This window comes from Bos grunniens, chromosome 2 (genome assembly GCF_055505025.1).
Source record: "Bos grunniens cultivar Pamir isolate PY7600 chromosome 2, Bosgru_T2T1.0, whole genome shotgun sequence".
In the NCBI taxonomy this organism is placed as follows: domain Eukaryota; kingdom Metazoa; phylum Chordata; class Mammalia; order Artiodactyla; family Bovidae; genus Bos; species Bos grunniens.
The window spans coordinates 51,244,640-51,263,633 of NC_141166.1; the positions used below are offsets into that span (position 1 = coordinate 51,244,640).

An 18,994-nucleotide genomic window follows, 5' to 3' on the forward strand; every position below is an offset into this window, starting at 1 on the left:
CAAAGGTGTTATCTGTACCCAGTGGTACCAGAAGTCTCAGCTATTCCTTTCATTGGTTACATTTTCCCATTTCATGATCCGCAAAAAGTGGGTACCACAAAAAGTGCTCAGGTTCCTGAAGTTCATGTCAAGTTGTGGTGTTTTCATGAATATAAGTACAATGCTTTTCAGACTTATTGTGCAAATGAATCCCCTGATAATCTGGTTCAAATGCAGATTCTAATTTAGTAGATCCAAGAGTGGGGCTTGAGGGTCAATATTCTAACTCCCAGGTGATGCTGATCCTGCTGTTCTGCTGGGCCACATTTTGAGTGTCAAGGGTTTAGGAAGTGGTCACCCCTTAACCAGGCACTGGGCCTGAAGTTCCAAAAGGGTCTCTATTTTATTAGTTAATTCTTTAGATTTTAAACTATCATTAGTCATAACATATAGAGGTATCTTTTGAATGAGGAATAAAAGAATGACCTTTGCTGGAAAAGACTCTATTATATAAGGCAGCCAGTGATGAATGATACAGATAACAGGTACAATGGGAATTCCAGTGATAGGTGGATACTGAGGTGGTATTTGAAGGCTTGAGGAAGGAGATGGGACTTGACTTGTGTTTAAAAAGCTTTGTTGAAGAATTTAAAGGACACTCCTAATTCTACTCTCTGTTTATCTGCTGACCTAGCTGACATATAGCATCAACTTCAGCTCTCTGGACAGTAATTCTAAAAGTTATCGTAAAAATTATAATATTTTAGATCAGATTTATATTAGTCAAGTCCTAAAACACCTTATTTAGAATCTTTGAAAATCTAGGGCTGATTAACCATTTGCTCTTAGAAGAAAATGTATTATTCAGAAAATAGCCTATTTTGATATTAGGCAGGGAATACATGTTAAATTTAAAGCATACTGAAGTGATTTCCCCAGGACATTTCTGTATCTCTGTTCCATTTACTTATCTTTTTTTCCTTCGTTAGGGTCATGAAAAATGTGCCTTGTTAATACTTGACAAGATACAAGATGAGAGCCTTATTAATGCAAAAAACAATGCACTGCAGACGTAAGTGTGACTACTAAAGTGTGACTAAGTCCCAGATTCATAGTCATTTACTCGACCAACAATAAAAATGTGCTATATTCTAGGCTAGAGTTGGGGGACGCAGTGATGAAAGACACAAATCTGGCTTTTCCTTTGTGAAGTTCATGGTCACTATCTACAATTGCTGACCAAGCTAGACATTTTTAGTTAGAAATTTTCTTCTGATATGCCTTCATAGAATTTTGTGAGGTCTGTGTTTTTCCTTGCTGATATTTCTAAGGTAGTACTAAAAATATAGTGGTTGTTAGAAAATCTTATCAGCCTCCATATTTGAGGATAAACTATTTTTTAAATGTATTAGTTTTATGTATTCTTACTGGAAAACAAGTTTTATAAATCAGGTTCCCAGAATATGTTTGAAGCATTTAAGCTATTTGTGTTAATTATATTTTAATATAATTCAGTGTAATCCTTAGCATGAAAGACCTAAAAGCTGCTTCATTTTCCATTTTAGGAAATTACCTTTGCATTTGTTTTAAGATGCAAAGAATATATATGCAAAGAATATATATGCAAAGAAATATAAGAATTTTTTTCCATTAAGATTTTTAAGCAGAATAGCAGAATATATTGTTTGACATTATTCTTTAAGATATTCTAAATTCAATAAAACTTCCTTTCATGCCTTTAGTAATAACAAGGTTTAAGATTATGTATATGGATGATAATGACATCAGTCATATTGATTTCATATTGATTAACTGTGTGAAACAGTGATTCAAATACTGATGTAGAAAGCAAGGGGTAAAGAACCTTCTAGAAAACACACCAGAACTTGAGTTCTTTCTCTGGCTCCCTGTGACTTGTCACTAAGGTTGTTTGAGGTGTAAAATATTTGTACAATAATATCTGCAGAAGAATTTGGGCCAATGTGGAAGAACAGTTGGATCTTTAGCTCTTCAGAAATCTTTTTTGAAAAAGTAAAAATACTCGTGTTATTTATAGATTCTCAAGTCCTTTCTTTCTTTCAACTACACAGACTACTCAAAATGCCACATTCTCATACAAATATGTATTGCGGTTGACACTCGGTGTTGTCTTTTTTTCAGACCCCTCCATGTGGCCGCACGCAATGGCTTAAAAGTGGTCGTTGAGGAGCTGCTGGCCAAAGGGGCTTGTGTACTTGCTGTAGATGAAAATGGTAAGTGGGAAAAGTAAGCCATTATTTCAGGTGCCAATGCACCTGCTGTGAAGCCAGAGGGAAATGGGAAAGCCAGGAGCTAGTTTAAAAAAGCAGTGAGAACTCTCTTTCCCTTGGAAGTTCCCTGTGTGTGAGCAGTCAACAAGGATAATTTGTCCTGTCTGTTGTTGTAAAACACATAGTCTCCCTGCAGTCCACCAGCGCCTTCCATATGCATGTCATGTTAGCAGCTGGTCTCAAACTCCTCAGCATGGGGGTTGAAATATGTTAGATACACTAAACTTGGTATTCGAATGAAATTTTAACTGCACATGCTGAAGAGTTAGGGATCACATGTGTCATGGGTGCATGCTCAAGGGCTCAAATTAAAACATCTTTGTATTTCAGTTCATTCTGAGATCAAACCTCTAGGTATTATTTTGCAGAACAGATCAGAACTTGTATTTTCAGTATGGATATTTGGGGAATATCCAAAAATTTTTAAATGAACATCTAGGCTTGAAACCTTCTTCTGATCTATACCACATTTCTTTTCTGAATGAACTAACTCTTAACAGAAGCTTTCTACTCTGTTTCCTAAGAAATTTAGAAACTCATGAGTATGAGAATTATATTAAACTACCATGCCTTTTAACTTTGGGGAGCAAAAGAGGAACTTCTGGATATTTATCAATTCAGTAGTTTTTTGAATGTGGCATTAATTGTGGCATTTAATTCAAGTATTATAAAATGTATTAACATAATTCAACTGCTTATTACAGGTATTGGAATTAGCAGCTCATGCCTATTTCTCAGAAGTAAGCAGCCATATGACATCATTAGCTGACTCCTATTAGTTTTGGTTTTGCAGCCCCATTTATCCTAGCATGTACCCCGCTCTGTCCCCAACCTGACTCATGTAGGAGATGTGAAAAGTTCTCTATTACTCCATCTCCTCAGTCTTCCTGCCCCACCTTCCCTCACCTTCTTATTACCACTATATGTATATACATTAATACTTTAGGGTTGGAGTTTTCTCCAAAATGACCCAAGAGACCAGAATGAATTAGTTTTGCCTTTCTGCAGTGTAAGTCTGCCATATCTGGGGCTTGTTCAGCCCATAGCAAACTCAAGAATAAGTGCACCAGGGTTGTATAACCACAGCCTATATCAGAGCTTAGCTACACCCTAAAGGCCTAGGAACATTTGGGACGATTTTGTACCGCACTGCAATCTTAATTACTTATCACAGACCTTTGTGGAATGGAATGTTAAGGTATCTGTCCATTCTTGTTTGTCTTCATACCAGAGAGAGGACTTGTCTGTTAAGTGGGGAGGGGAGCAGAAATCAGGTCAAGTGCTAACAAATGATACAGCAAAAAATTAAGATTTTTGAGCCAGTGCCTCTGAATAAAATGAGCCAGTGGTTAGTAGAAAGTTTAGCCAGGAGAGGGGGCAGGCTAAACCTTTCCAGCCAATAGAATAAAGGTTGAATAAGGGTAGACTGAATCGAAGACTTCACCTACCTCCCCATGGCTCCTGCTTCATGTGTTGAAATAGTTTTCTCTTCCAGACCTGACCCATCAAGTTCACATAGTAGAGAATGACATGACTCCATGGCACACAGCAGTCTCCCCATACCTGTTACATTTAGGATTTGGGACTTTGGCTGGTGGTGTTGACATTATTTAAAATTCTGTTTAAATTTCTTTTAAATGATAGTACATTTCACCACAACCAACCAGTGCTGTATCTCATCTACTCAAATGATTCCATTTCTCTAGAACCAGCTTCCTGGTGCATTCTTCATGTAAAGTATATATAAAGTGACAAAACAGTGTTACTGACTCTTACAGACACCTGATTCTCAACACCCTCTCTAATCTGACGGAAAGTCATTGTTCTCAGAATGAGAGTGCCCTGACCCCAGCCCAAGGCGCATGGTGTGTGTGCTCTCAAGTGGAAACAGCTTTCTGATTGTCCTGTGGCTGTTTTTGTTTTTTGTGGAATTGTGTCACACACACCGCCCCCCCCTCATGTTTCTGTTCACTAGATGAAGACTGGAATCCTGCCTAACTCCGGATAATATAGTGCTTGTTGTTGTCATGTAAGCTGGGGAAGAAAAAAAAAAAAACCCTCCATCAAATGTCTACCCCTTCCTGGTCCCCTCCAGCCTCACCCCAAGCATGACTTGTGGGAAGTAACTCCTTTTGCCTGGCATGATTTCTAACTCGACATACATCTCCACGTGTGAGGTCGTTTGAGATGTACTGTGGGACGCTCACGCCACTTCTGGATTGCCCGGACTAACCACTGCCTTGTCTGCATTTACGCCCAGGTCATACCCCGGCCCTGGCTTGTGCTCCTAACAAAGACGTGGCTGACTGCCTGGCCCTCATTCTGGCTACCATGATGACTTTTTCTCCTTCCAGTACAATGACGGCTGTCAACTTCGTTTGTTTTAAAAAAGACAGTTTGAGCAGGACGACCCTCTCCAACCTGGGTAGCATGGTTAGCCTGTGCAGTAACAATGTAGGCTCTGAGGATGGGTACAATGAGAATGATTCTGATTCGGAAACTTTCTGATTTTGGACTGTAGAAGCTTTTCCTTGATCACCCATGTTGGAGGAAGGGAACAAAGCTTGAATTCCAGATGTATGTTGTGTTCAAGTATTATTATGGGCCGAGCTTCCAGAAGCCAGTAGAGAAGAAATTAATCAAGCCCAGGGAAGGCAGCTAGGCTGTAGGGCAAAGCTCTCACACAGTTGGGCCTTGGTTTTACTTTGTTTCATGTTTTCCTTAGAGCTGAGATACTTCTGTGAAAGTCTACCTCTCATTTTAAATATGGAATTAAAAAAAAAAACATTTAATTCTTTTTCTTTGGGGATAATGCAACAAAGAGGGAGATTTTTTTTTTCTTTTTTTCATGTACTCACTCAGCAGTGAGTTCTCAAAAGTGTATCGATGTGACATTCATGTCCCCAAGGGAGGGAGGGAAGGGCTGGATAGGAGATGCCTCAAACCTCTGCTCAATTTGATGTTTACTTCCTTACTAGAAGCCAAAGGTAGAGGTGTTCATCTTCAGAAATAATGCCTGTAATAATCTTTTTTAAGGGAGTCCAATTATTCATAGGCTTCCCAGGTGGCGCTAGTGATATCCTCTCTATAGTGTACTGAAATATCCAGAACTTCTTTTTGAGGATTTTTAAGTTGCCAAATGAAGGGGGAAATCCACTGAAAATTGAACTTGCTCTTTTCATTTAACAAAAATATGGCACCCAGTGCTCCCTGTAAAAAGCCTGTGACTAATTTTCACCAAATGATTGAACCGGAATCACTTCAATAACATTTCAGGTGAAAATTATATTGCACCGAAACTTTTGAGATATATGCAAATATGAAACTACCCTTTATTAATTTGTCTGTAAATCAAAATACTAACTTTATTAAAAACATAACAGCCATCAGTATTGTTCATCAGTAGTGAAATGTTATATGAGCTTTTCGGTCAAAGTCATGCTCAGTGAGTGGAAGTGTGACTCCAAAAAAGAATGAAGTGAAAGCACGATGTAAAAATGGGTGAAATGGAAATTAAAGCCGATTAAAGTTGCTTCCTGATGAAATCATCGTAGTGAACACTGTGTCTGCTCCCTCTCCTCTGCCAAAGCTTCTAGGTCAAATGGACCCCGCTCCGCACCTGGAATAGCTGTACAAAAAGAAGAATGAGACTTTAAATTACACACGTACACATGCACATGTATATGTATGTATTTATCTGTGTCTGTAGTTCATCAGCCAGCTATACACGAGGACCAAAATGCTTCAGTCTAAAATTGAAGATTTAAATTGTTTTCCTTCAAAATGGAAGTAAGAACTGAAATAGCTTTTCTATGGAGTTAAAATGTAATCTTTTTGCGTAAGTCTTTATTGTATTTTATATTTCTTATGACACAGATTTCTAGCTGATGGCTTAACATTTGTAACTAATAATGTGTTTACCACAGCTTAATTTTTTGCCAAACTAGAGAAAATGTTCATATACTTTGATGTATATGTGTTTGTATTTATTTGAAATGAAACAAATGCCGAGGAAATATCCATTGTTTATTCTCTTTTAATTCTTACTTGGAATAACGAGGAAGCCGGAAAATATACAGAACTTTCCCTGGGCTGGCCTGCATTCCTGAGGGCAAGCCCAGAAATTCCACTGCTAAGGTTTCCAGCCGACCCTCAGGTTCTTCCACATCGGTTGAAAAAAGGTACAACATCCATGACTCAGCCTGTGTGTAGCCAGCTCAGAGCTTAGAATACACTGCAGTCCTTATGCTTTTCTTCGAGATGAAAACTGAAGTGGGTAGTGGGTCATGTGCACAAAGAGGGCCCAAAGAAAGATACAGAAATTATCCTGAATGTGCTGAAAATCTCATGGTCCCAGCAGCCTAATGGGAAACTCTGTCAGTGTGTGGGCACATGTACCAAGAAGAGAAATACAAATCACCAGCTCATGCTATTTTCTACTTGAGGAAGAGACAGGACAGAAATATGTTGCATTAGAGTACTGCTCTCCAATATTTTATAATGGGTTCCATTTTCACTCTGGAAATTTCTATCTTAATGTATGTGAGATATTTTTTAAACAGTGTCCTAACATACCTAGATCAAATACAGATACCATACTATGTATTTCATCTAACTGTAAAAGTCTTCACTCTGTAATATTCTGGATTTTATTAAAAATTCATGTTGGGTTCTTCACAAATGAGAACTTGTTCAAAGGACTTATAAGAACTGGTATTAGTTTCATTGAAACCTTTTGTTTCACCACTGCCATTGTTTTTTTTTAATTCTTGGTGTTGTGTTCCTTTCTTTTCTCTGTCCTTTTTGTCTGCTTGGAGATGAGTTTTGAAAAAGTGGATAAATTGTTAATGAGCAATAATGACCTTACCTTTACCAAAACCCTGAAAGTAAGGGAGCTCTAACACTGCAGAAACGTGATATATTGTGGAGTCTTTTTCCAGAAGTGAATGGAAATCTTGCTCAGTTGGCCTTTAAAGCAGGAAACGCGATGCCTGATTTAATGGTGAAGCAGCGTTACCATTTCTCCTATAGAGTAGCACAGAGAACAAGAAATATTACGGCAAGGCAGTGACAGCTCTGCGACATTATCTCTGGAGCTGCGTTCTGACTTTTCCCCAGTCTCACTGCCAGAAAGGAGGAGGACAAAAGAACAAAATAAAATCATGCCGTGAATTGCTTATTGAATCTCTCTCCCCCACTCTCTTTCTCTTTCTCCCTCTTCCCAAGACCAATTTTTTTCCCTTAAGGAACGACTTTAAAAACTGAGTTCTGTGTTTTTCACTCACATCTCTTAGAAAACTAGATTTGCCACATAGCTTTCTAAGAAAAACAAAAACAGAAAACATTGTGCTTTTAATTGAGTCTTGGTTGTTTTGTGCTTTTACCTAAATATGTTATTTTTAGACTGTATTTTAACCACAGCCACAGGGATCATGTTTCATTGCACTTACCTATTTGCCATGTCTGCCTATCCTTGGTAAATACATTACTATCTCCAAATTGCCTAAAATCTGCTATGATTCTACAGTAAATAGCTCAGGGGATTTCTATTTATCACTAATAAAAGGGCACCATAGTATGTTTTGGTACTTTAGGCAGTAAACAGCTGCTGGGTTTATTATTTTATTATTAAATTAGGACAAGAACATCAAATGGATTTGCTGCACTAGTAATCTTTGTACTGTTGAGCAACTTGGTTTGCTTATCTGTTGTGTTGGTTGAAGAACCCATCCCTTTTTTTTTGTCTTGTGATATGAAGTTAGAGTGCCTTTTTATATTTGTATATTCTGAAAATATTCTGTGAAATGTTTTGTATTTTTTTTCATTTGAGTGTTATCAGAGCAATATAATACCAGTGAGTTTTCATTTCAGCCTTTCTTTGAATGTATAAAGTGTCTTTTTTCCTCTTTCCCCTTTTACCTGCTTTGAAATGAAAATGAAGATGCTGAAGTTTTCTATAGGAATTATGTTTGATTTTGCAGTGCTAAAATGCTTTCTTTTTACAAAACCATAAACCATAGGTCAGTGTTATAGGGGAAGAGCATTTTAAGATAGTGACAATCTGAGTGTGTGTATAAAATGTAATTCTATGCGTTTCTTATGCAGTGACCTAAAAATTCAATGCAAATATCTTTTGTTTGGTAGTTTTGTCTATATATTTTATGCTTTAGCATGTGCAATATATCTTTGCAAAACGTGATGATACAAATCTGGTGCCAGTGTTATATTTTGCATAACATATTTGTAACAGCATAAAATATTGTTTGATGATTTCAGTGGGATTTTGTCTGTAATGTTTTCTTATGAAAATTGGAGTTGAATGACTCTGGTAAATGCCATGACTATAAAAATGAGGAAATGACTTTTAGTTCAGTGAATGACTTTGAACCAATTGGAATCTTCTCAAGCACAGTTTAATACTTTTTCAACTACTGAATGCTAATCATGTCATGAAGTACTTAACTGTAATATACTATGGAAATGCATTCAGATGGTTATTTTTCCAAATAAAAGCGGTACAAATATTGTTGCAATTTGTGTTGTCTTTAAATTTTCCAGTTATGCTAATTTTGCCAATTATTATGCTAACTTAAACTTTTATCCCCTACTAAAGCCAAATTAACCTTAAATTTTTAAAATAATCAAGATAGAGATATATTTTCTATTTTTGTTTATATAATCACAATTAAAGCAAAATATTTCAGACAGATATTTTATGTTTATTTTACCTATTTATGCCGCCAACATTTTTTATAAAGCAGTTAAGCTGGCTTGCAACAAAAGATGTGATAAACTGGAAACAGGAAAATTAGGACAACAAAACAGAACTCAAACTACAGGAATTCTAAATTTAATGCAGTGGTTATAACTAAATTTGAGTTTGGTCTAAATTTTCTTATAGCTGAAGTAAGAGGGAGAAATTTGATTAATAATAATATATAATTATTTATATAATAATGTAATCTATATAATAAAGTCTACAGATCACATATATCAGAAAAGGAGAAACCTGTTCAGTTCAGTTCAGTTCAGTCGCTCAGTCATGTCCGACTGTTTGCGACCCCATGAATCGTAGCACGCCAGGCCTCTCAGTCTATCACCAACTCCCGGAGTTCACCCAAACTCCTGTCCATCGAGTCAGTGATGCCATCCAGCCATCTCATCCTCTATCGTCCCCTTCTCCTCCTGCCCCCAATCCCTCCGAGCATCAGGGTCTTTTCCAATGAGTCAGCTCTTCGCATGAGGTGGCCAAAGTATTGGAGTTTCAGCCTCAGGATCAGTCCTTCCAAAGAACACCCAGGACTGGTCTCCTTTAGGTAGTGGTGGCACCCACAAAATTGTGAAATAAACCGTGTTTATCTTTGTTGCTGCCGCCACTACCAGGGTCTTAAGTTCATTCATTATTCATTCATTTCAGTCGCTCAGTCGTGTCCGACTCTTTGCGACCCCATGAATCGCAGCACGCCAGGCCTCCCTGTCCATCACCAACTCCCGGAGTTCACTCAGATTCACATCCATCGAGTCAGTGATGCCATCTAGCCATCTCATCCTCTGTCGTCCCCTTCATAGTAACACAAGACCCAACTTTTCAGCACTGTCCTTAAAGATATACATAGAATTCCCTCTCCATTTGTCTCACCATTCAAATGGTCTCTCCTTGGGTAATAACTCAGGAACAGTCCCTAGAAGCACTGAGAAACAGATTCCTAATTATGGAATGTTCAGCTGATGAAAAAGAGATTGCAGCGGCACATGGGGAGGGAGGCACAGGAGAGAGTTTCCCGAGTTCCTCAGATCACTGTGTCCTAGAATGTTAACAGTTCTCACAGTCTAGCTGAATCTGATTACCACCTTTTTCATGAAGACACTGAATCCCAGAGAAGTTATTTAATTGCTCAAATTTGTGTGTATTAGTGATCTGAATACACATTTCTGTCTGTAGGTGTTTTCTCTTCTATGTTGATCTGCCATACCATGTTTTGTGGGTTGTTTTTTTTTTTTTCTGCTAGAGATGTTCAGAGAGGTATTGCTCTCTGCCTTGCCTTACTCCTTATTCAAGTATATAAACCTTAGTGTTTTTCAATCTTGAAGACTGTAGAGCAAGACATGGAACAACAGACTGCATCAAAATTGGGAAAGGAGTACATCAAGGGTGTATATTGTCACCCTGCTTATTTATATGCAGAGTGCCTCATGCAAAATGCCGGGCTGCATGAAGCTCAAGCTGGAATCAAGATTGCTGGGAGAAATATCAAAAACCTCAGATATGCAGATGACACCACCCTTATGGCAGAAAGGGAAGAGGAATTAAACAGCCTCTTGATGAAAGTGAAAGAGAAGAGTGAAAAAGCTGGCTTAAAACTCTACATTTAAAAAACTAAGCTCATGGCATCCAGGCCCATCACTTCATGGCAAATAGATGGGGAAACAATGAAAACAGTGACAGATTTTATTTTCTTAGCCGTGAAATTAAAAGACATGTGCTCCTTGGAAGAAAAGCTCTGACAAACCTAGACAGTGTATTATAAAGCAGAGACATCACTTTGTTGACAGAAGTCTATGGTTTCTTCAGTAGTCATATACAGATGTAAGAGCTGGACCATTAAGAAGGCTGACGGCCAAAGAATTGATGCTTTTGAACTGTGGTGTTGGAGAAGACTCTTGAGGGTCCCTTGGACAGCAAGGAGATCCAACCATTTAATCATAAAGGAAATCAACCCTAAATATTCATTGGAAGGTGAATATTGATGCTGAAGCTGAAGTTCTACTATTCTGGCCAGCTGATGTGAAGAGCCAACTCATTGTAAAAGGACCTAATTCTGGGAAAGACTGAAGGCAGTAGAAGAAGGGGACAACAGGGGATGAGATGATTGGGTAACATCACCAGTTCAATGAACATGAGTTTGAGCAAACTCTGGGAGATAGTGAAGGACAGGGAAGCCTGGCATGCTGCAGCCTGTGGAGTCACAAAGAGTCGGACACAACTGAAAGACTGAACAAAAAGAGCAGTGCTGCATAAATAGTGACTTAAAATAGTGACTGAGGGACTTCCCTGGTGGTCCAGTGGTTAAGAATCTGCCTAACAATGCAGGAGACATGGGTTCGATGCCTGGTCAGGGAACTGAGATCCCGCTTGCCTCAGGGCAACTAAGCCTGTGCACTGCAGCTACTGAGCCCACGTGCCCTGGAACCTGTATGCCAACACTAGAGAGTTCATGTGCTGTAATGAAGATCCCACCTGCTGCATGTAAGACCTACAGCAGATAAAAAAAAAAAAAAACTCAGTGACTTAAAGCAACAAATGTTTATCATGTCACAGTTTCTGTGAGTTAGGAGTTCAGGCATAGTTTAGTTGGGTCTTCTGTCACAGGGTCCCTCACAGGTTATAATCACAGTGTTGGCTGGGGAAAGCTCTATTTCTCAGCTTACACATGTGGTTATTGGCAGGATTCCTCATGGGTTGTTGGACTGAGGGCTTCAGTGCCTTGATGCAGTTGACTGACCTCAGTACCTTGTCAAATGGGCCTCTCCATAGGGCAACTCACAACGTGGCAGCAAACTGAGAAAAGCCAGAGAGAAAAAGAGCAAGATAGAACTCACAGGTTTATAACTGAATCTTCAAGTGACATTCATTCATTTTTTTCCATAGGCTATTCATTAGAAACAAGTCACTAGGTCCATCCCACATGCACAGTCACATCCCACCAAAAGGTGTGAGGTGCAGAAGGCAGGAATCACTGGGAGCTGTTTTGGAAGCTATTCACCACCCTGGCTCTGTTAGTGTCCTTCAAGAGTGTAAATTCACACCAGGATCACTTTTTCCCAGTCATTACTAAGGAGCTTGTTTACTTGACTTCATAAATTCACCCATTCAGGAGATACATAAGGATCTCCTAATTTCACTTGTGCTCTTATAAGCAAGCAGAAAGGGAATAATGGCCTCTCACTGAGTGATTATATTGTTGGACATTGATGTGGCACTTTGTCTCCAAACTGCTTGTCAAAGGATTCCTCTTTCTAACGCCATTCTGTAGGTTTAGATCCCTGTACATCTAGCCCTCACTTTGCACACTTAATGTGTTCCAGAATTAGCTTGCAAGGCACAAAGGCATTAAGCTAAAAGGCTATTAACACAACATAAAAATATTGTAGATAAAAGTACTGTATGAATTGTCTCTAGCAAATTTCATACTGAAGGTACATTTGCTGTAAAATATAAAGCAGCCACGGAGAAGGCAATGGCACCCCACTCCAGTACTCTTGCCTGGAAAATCCCATGGACGGAGGAGCCTGGTAGGCTGCAGTCCATGGGGTCGCTAAGAGTCGGATACGACTGAGCGACTTCACTTTCTCTTTTCACTTTCATGCATTGGAGAAAGAAATGGCAACCCACTCCAGTGTTCTTGCCTGGAGAATCCCAGGGACGGGGGAGCCTGGTGGGCTGCCGTCTATGGGATCACACAGAGTCAGACACGACTGAAGTGACTTAGCATAGCATAAAGCAGCCAAGATAATGACTGTGCCATTCATTCATTTTCAAGCACTCCAGGGGGTGATTGAAAATGTGTGGGTCTTAGTGGTTGGCACACTGATTAGGGAGTGGGAGGGCTTGCTACTAGCGTTTACTTTACTTGTGTCAGCATTTGCTGGGCCAGGGATGCCACAGGTCCCGTTCATCCCAACATTCAACTCCCCACCCCCCATGCCACTGTGCCCCCACCTCACTGCTCATCTGCTCACTCTCCTCCCATTTCTGAACCATATCTCCATCACTTTATTACTTGTGAAGCTAGCTATATTTTTAAATCTGTCTTCACAGGGAATTGCATAAGCATGCTGTAATATACATCCGCTCCTAAAGAGCACACACAAGCTTAAGAAAAAGGACTTCAGAAGGCAATGTCAAGTACAGGTTCCCCAGTTGTGTCCTTTTCTAGGTGAGATTGAATGTAGGTGAGTGGAGAAAAGCGCTACACAGATCTGAGACAGATATTTAATTCCTTTGTTATTAAACACTCAAATGCATGCCTGCACATGTATGTTTCTTGTCTTAAGCAAGGAATGATTGCATCCTCTTCACAAGTGGGGAAACCCTGCTTATAAGGACAGAAACATTTTGGCCCACAGTTCACAGCAGGATCTGGCAACAGCATTGTTGACTCACGTGGTTCTCTGAGCCCTGCTTGGTGGACAGTTTCTAAATACCATTTTCTACCTTTAAAGGACAATTTAATGAAGCATATTTAATATGTAGAAGAGTTTTCTAGTTTTAAAAAGTAAAAATGTTGAAGCAGTACTTACAGCATAAAAATCTCACCTGTGTCTATGTTCAGTTGATAAAGTACCCAGCAATTTGAAAACCTGAAACAACTCATATTTCTTATAGTTGGGTTCCATAATTACAAACATCTAGGTTCAAATCTGCATGGCAAGATACTGCCAGCCATATAGCGATCAGAGGAGAAAACAGGGGGAGGGGACAGTGCCAAGAACCAAAGGCAGGAATGAGTGCGGCATGTTCCGGGAACAGAAATGGGCCAATATGACCAAAGACTTGTGGGGTAAAGAATGGTGGTATGAGATGAGATCATGAGTGGTCTGAGGCCAGACCCTATAAAACTGAGCTAGGAGAAAGGAGTTTCTATTTTATTCCTAATGTCATAAAAAATCTACTGAAAAAATGTAAGCAGAAGAATGGCTGTGGTCCTATATCATTTTTAAATGATCACTCCCGACTGCTAAAGAAAGGCAAGAGAGGAACCCAACTGACTGGTTAGGTGGCTAGTGCAGTACTCTGGATGAGCAAAAAACACGGTGGCTTGGATTGATATGGCAACAAGAGAAATAGAATGTGGAACAATTTGGGTACTTTTGAAGGCAGAGTTGATGGACCTTTCTGATGGTTTTATATCAAGTAAACAATATAGAGTTTGGGGGAGAGGCTGGGACTGAAGTCATATGAAATTATAAGGAGCAGAGGGATTGCCTTGGGAGTAAATGTAGAGAGAGATGAACCATGAATTGTGGGCCCTCCAACATTTAGACACTGGGAAGAGATGGTCTAGCAGAGAAGACCAGGAGAGAGTGGCTAGTGAGGCAGGAGGAAAAGCTAGAGATCTAGATGTCCCTGAAACCTAGGAAATAAAGAATGTATGGAAGGAGGGTCAGTTGTACCTACTGTCTCAATTGCTTCTGGGAGGTCAAATAAGATATGACACAGTGAGACCACTGGATTTGGCAACATAGAGTTTATTAGTGACTTTTGCAAGAATAGATACACTGGAGTGGTAAGGACAACAATCCAAAGCGGCTGGTTTAAGGAGAGAAAGAAAGAGAAGGTAAAAGAAAGAAGAAAAATGAGGCAGTAGCTGGAGGAGGATGTAGACTAGAGAGAATGTTTGTCTTTTAAGATAGGGGATGCTATACTATGTCAATGCTAAGGGGAATGTCTGGGAGTGAGCAGGAAGAAGGTGCAAGAAGGGATGGGAAAGTTATTTTAGAAAGACCATTTTAGAGCAGCAGAGGAAAACTGATTGAGTAGGGTTTAGTACACTTGAGATTTATGACCATGAATTTAAATGGTTATCAGTAATCCTGGTAGGTTTTTTTCATCAATGTTGGTACAGGCATAGAGTAAGTAGATAGTGGAACTTAAACAGGGACAGAGCTCTGCCAAATGAGTGCAAGGGGAGTTATGGAACTAAGATGCATTCAAGAGACATGATTATATAGATCGTGGATTCTAAACTGGGCAAGGAGGGAAATGAAGACGTGAGGGAGCTGATGGATGGTGAAAAAGTAGCCCATCACTGGATTGAAGTTCTTGGTAAAATAGAGGAATTGTTGAATTATAGCACCAGAGTTGGTAAGCTAAACATGAGGTGCTTGAAGTGAAGATTTTAGAAGTGGTACTTTTTTATATTGATGACCAACCTAGGTAGCATATTCAAAAGCAGAGACATTACTTTGCCAACAAAGGTCTGTCTAGTCAAGGCTATGGTTTTTCCTGTGGTCATGTATGGATGTGAGAGTTGGACTGTGAAGAAGGCTGACCGCCGAAGAATTGATGCTTTTGAACTGTGGTGTTGGAGAAGACTCTTGAGAGTCCCTTGGACTGCAAGGAGATCCAACAAGTCCATTTTGAAGGAGATCAGCTCTGGGATTTCTTTGGAAGGAATGATGCTAAAGCTGAAACTCCAGTACTTTGGCCACCTCATGCAAAGAGTTGACTCATTGGAAAAGACTCTGATGCTGGGAGGGCTTGGGGGCAGGAGGAGAAGGGGGCGACAGAGGATGAGATGGCTAGATGGCATCACTGACTCGATGGATGTGAGTCTGAGTGAACTCCGGGAGTTGGTGATGGACAGGGAGGCCTGGTGTGCTGCGATTCTTGGGGTCTCAAAGAGTCGGACACAACTGAGCAACTGAACTGTACTGAAGTAAGGAACATAATCAAAGGAATGGATGGTTGAAAATGATAGAAGGAAAAACCATTGGAGATGAAGTAAAAAAACTGAAGAGGCCAACATAATAAATGGCTTGAGAACCACTTAACATAGAATTTGAGCAGAATTGATGAGAAAATTTGGCCACTTCAAAATATCAAAATTTTACTTTAATACACACTCAAAACTGATTTATTATCAGACCGATGTTTGGTTCCAGGATGAGGATGAAGCTTTTAAAGAAGTAAGAATGGTCAAGTGCATTTCTGTTTAAAAAAAAAAAAAAGAACAGCCAGACCTTGACTGGAATACAATGACAGGTTTTATGACCATATGGTTTAACCTAAATGTGTTTATGAGGCTCTTCAGAAAATAGGACAGATGGCTAAGAGCTGCAGAGTGAACGAAAGAAGTGTGTGGAACAGACAAATGTCTTACTGATCACAAAGAAAAATTCAATACTTCCCAGTGGGCCTTCCACAGAGGACAAAAGACTAAATTCATTGGAATTCTGTACTGCTCTGTAAGTGAAAACTAAATTTGCTTTAAAATACTAACTTATCCTGAAATCTCAATTTTTAACAACAACAAAAATGTTAATTTGGGCTTATAATTCCCCTCTGAATTTCTCTTTTCAGAAATGTTTTCTCCTTTTCCGAGTCCATGCTATAATTTTATGTTGCTTGACATGTTTTATTAATATGTTCTTCAGGCCTAAGATTTATTCCTTGGTATTTTGGTATTACTTAAAATCTGTAAAAACTGTTAGAGGACTGTTAATGGATAATTGATGCATTTTCTGCTTAACTTTATTCACAAGGGTTTACATATTAGCATGTAAATTATGACTAGGCTGCTAGGCCTATTTCATTTTGGCATTAATGCTACCAAAAGCTGATAAAGGGCTCAGTTGGTACCATCTGGAAGCTTGATTTGTGATGTCACAGCTGACACTAGAAGTTAGTTTGAGGAAACTAATTAATTTCTCACGTTTCAGAAATTGAAAAAGAAAAGTCTTTCATGATGCTAAGAGTATTTCACAGAGATAATACCATATTTTCCAGTGTATATTAATTCCAGTAGTCTTATTTTCCTTGCTGTCAGCCTCATAATCTGATAGAGACTTGGGTAGTGCAAAGCAGAAAATATCTGTTAAAATTCACATATATGTTTATAGGTGCCTATATATTGTATGATCGTGGGCAAAGATGTGGCAGGACTTAACAGTGTTAAAGCAGGAAGGTATAAGGAAGTAGTGAAATTGTAGCTAATTGGAAAAATGTACTTGACATAATTATGAAAATATAAAATGTGGAATATACATTTATTGTAATATAAAAATATTACAAAAATAGGTTAAAGTTGAATATGTTTATAAGTGAGAGTTAGAAGGTAACATAAATTAAAACATTGATTTAATTAAATGACAGACTTGTAAGCAACTTTTGCTTTGAATTTGTGTTGTTTATTGTTTTTACAATAAAGTTTTTAAAACAAAAGGAGACTGGGATGCATAAATAGAGACTGGGAGGTAAATTCCTCATTCTAATTAGTACTGGGTTAATTACATTCATTAGAACCAGCTCTAAGCTCCCTAGTTAAAGAGGAAGGAAAGACCCTTGAAGATGTTCCAGTAAAAACCACAGATACATTAAGAATTGAAGAATATATCCTTTGAGGAAGAGTAAAATGAACTGAATTTAAACAGCTTAAAAGTTTCCTTAACTGTAAAATATGGAGATTTGACTCAGTAATTTTTCATACCCTTTCAGCTCTGAATTTTTAAATTCTTAGATCTGTTAGTCAACAGAGTAACTGCCAATTGCCTACAGCATCTGAAGCAGTAAACTGGGCATATGCATATGCTTGGGAATAAACTTGGTTGTAGGTTGACTACACTAATAGTCCTTCCATCAGATGAAGAATTCCTTTTAGATGAAAGAGATTAAGGACATGTGCCCTTCCTCCTCTGAGCAAGAAAATCAATGGGCTTTAACTACAGCAGAATGAATTTGGTATCATGAAAAGCTATCTGAAAAAATGTGTAGTAAATGTAGATGCGGTTCATACAAGACTGATTGTCAAGTCCCTTCACTGGAGACTTTCAGGATCAAGGTGGTCACTCATCACTCTAGGATGGTGTTAGAGAGATGTCAGATGGCCAGTGTGCTCCATAGCCTAGAAGTCTTTCAAGCACCATGTACTACATCTCTACCAGTTTGTTTCAGATACTCAAATGTATGTCCTCTCTTCCTTGAATAGCCTGTAAGTTATCATGTTCTGTGCCATCAAAATCCATTCCATCCCCAAGATAAGAACAAAACAGACACCCTAGATTCCTCTCCTTTGTTATCCTTATCCAATTGGTTAGGAAGTCCTCTTCCTTCTAAGTCTTTTAAATGTCTTTTGAACAAGTTACCTAATTTCTTTATCCACTACTCCTATTTCAGACCCTCTTTATAGAACTCTGCAATAGTGTCTTAATTAATCTCTTTGCCTTAAGTCTTGCCCTTCAATCTTTTTTTCAAAATTGCTGTCAAAATATGTGTGTGTTGGTTTTTTTTTAAGTTCAGGCTCTTTAGCCTGAAGAAACATCTGCCTCATCTCTTGATCTTTATTTCCATCGCTTGCACTGCTCATTCACCCTAAACAATAGACAGTTTAGAAGGCCTGAGGACTTCTCCTTTCACACATTCCTGCCTCTGTTTGTGTTAGTCTTTTTACCTAGAATGCTCCTTCCTTTTTATGCCTTTTGAACTCAACTTTTCAAGCCCAGATCAAATGTCACCTCTTATCAAGTGTTTCCTAAGCTTTTATCTATAAACAAGAGGCAGAAATAATTATTCTTCCTCTGTGTAGTGATGTTGATCATATTACCTTCCATTGTGTAATTACATACACGATAAAGATGAAATATTTTGTGTCTGTGTTCCTCACTTCCCATCTCTTCCCTGCCACATGTGAAAGGAAAGTTTGAATCTTTTCTGGGTAAAAGAATAAAGAGTGGCTTAAAAAGTGGAATGAAAAGGGAGCAGAAATCAATAAAGAGTTCTGAGAAAGGTAGTGTCGCCATCAGGGCTGAAAACATGTGAGGTTCTGGGTAGTCAAAGTCTGTAAGTATGATGAATTAAATTGAGACTTCTTTAATATTATATGAAAAACATAAAGATTAAAATATATTTTTAATTACTACTTAGAAATTAGACTATGCTTCCCACACAGTCTAAACCACATAGAGCCCTAACATTTAGTTAAGTTACC

General features: G+C 38.7%; 1 protein-coding gene across 18 annotated transcripts in view; it reads left to right on the forward strand.

Annotated features, from left to right (window-relative positions):
• The window catches only part of ANKRD44 (ankyrin repeat domain 44), a 311,506-nt gene extending 302,685 nt beyond the window's left edge, over positions 1–8,821 (forward strand). For 11 of the 18 annotated variants that reach the window (XM_086347758.1, XM_086347780.1, XM_086347791.1 and 8 more), the window contains 3 exons: positions 969–1,051; positions 2,140–2,231; positions 4,549–8,821. In XM_086347758.1, coding sequence (XP_086203884.1) covers positions 969–1,051; positions 2,140–2,231; positions 4,549–4,796 — 423 coding nt within the window. In that variant the 3' untranslated portion in view covers positions 4,797–8,821. Of the gene's footprint in view, positions 1–968; positions 1,052–2,139; positions 2,232–4,263 lie in introns of all 18 variants that reach the window. The other 7 variants (XM_086347841.1, XM_086347875.1, XM_086347844.1 and 4 more) reach the window with 3 other exon arrangements.
• Positions 8,822–18,994: the final 10,173 nt, after the last annotated feature.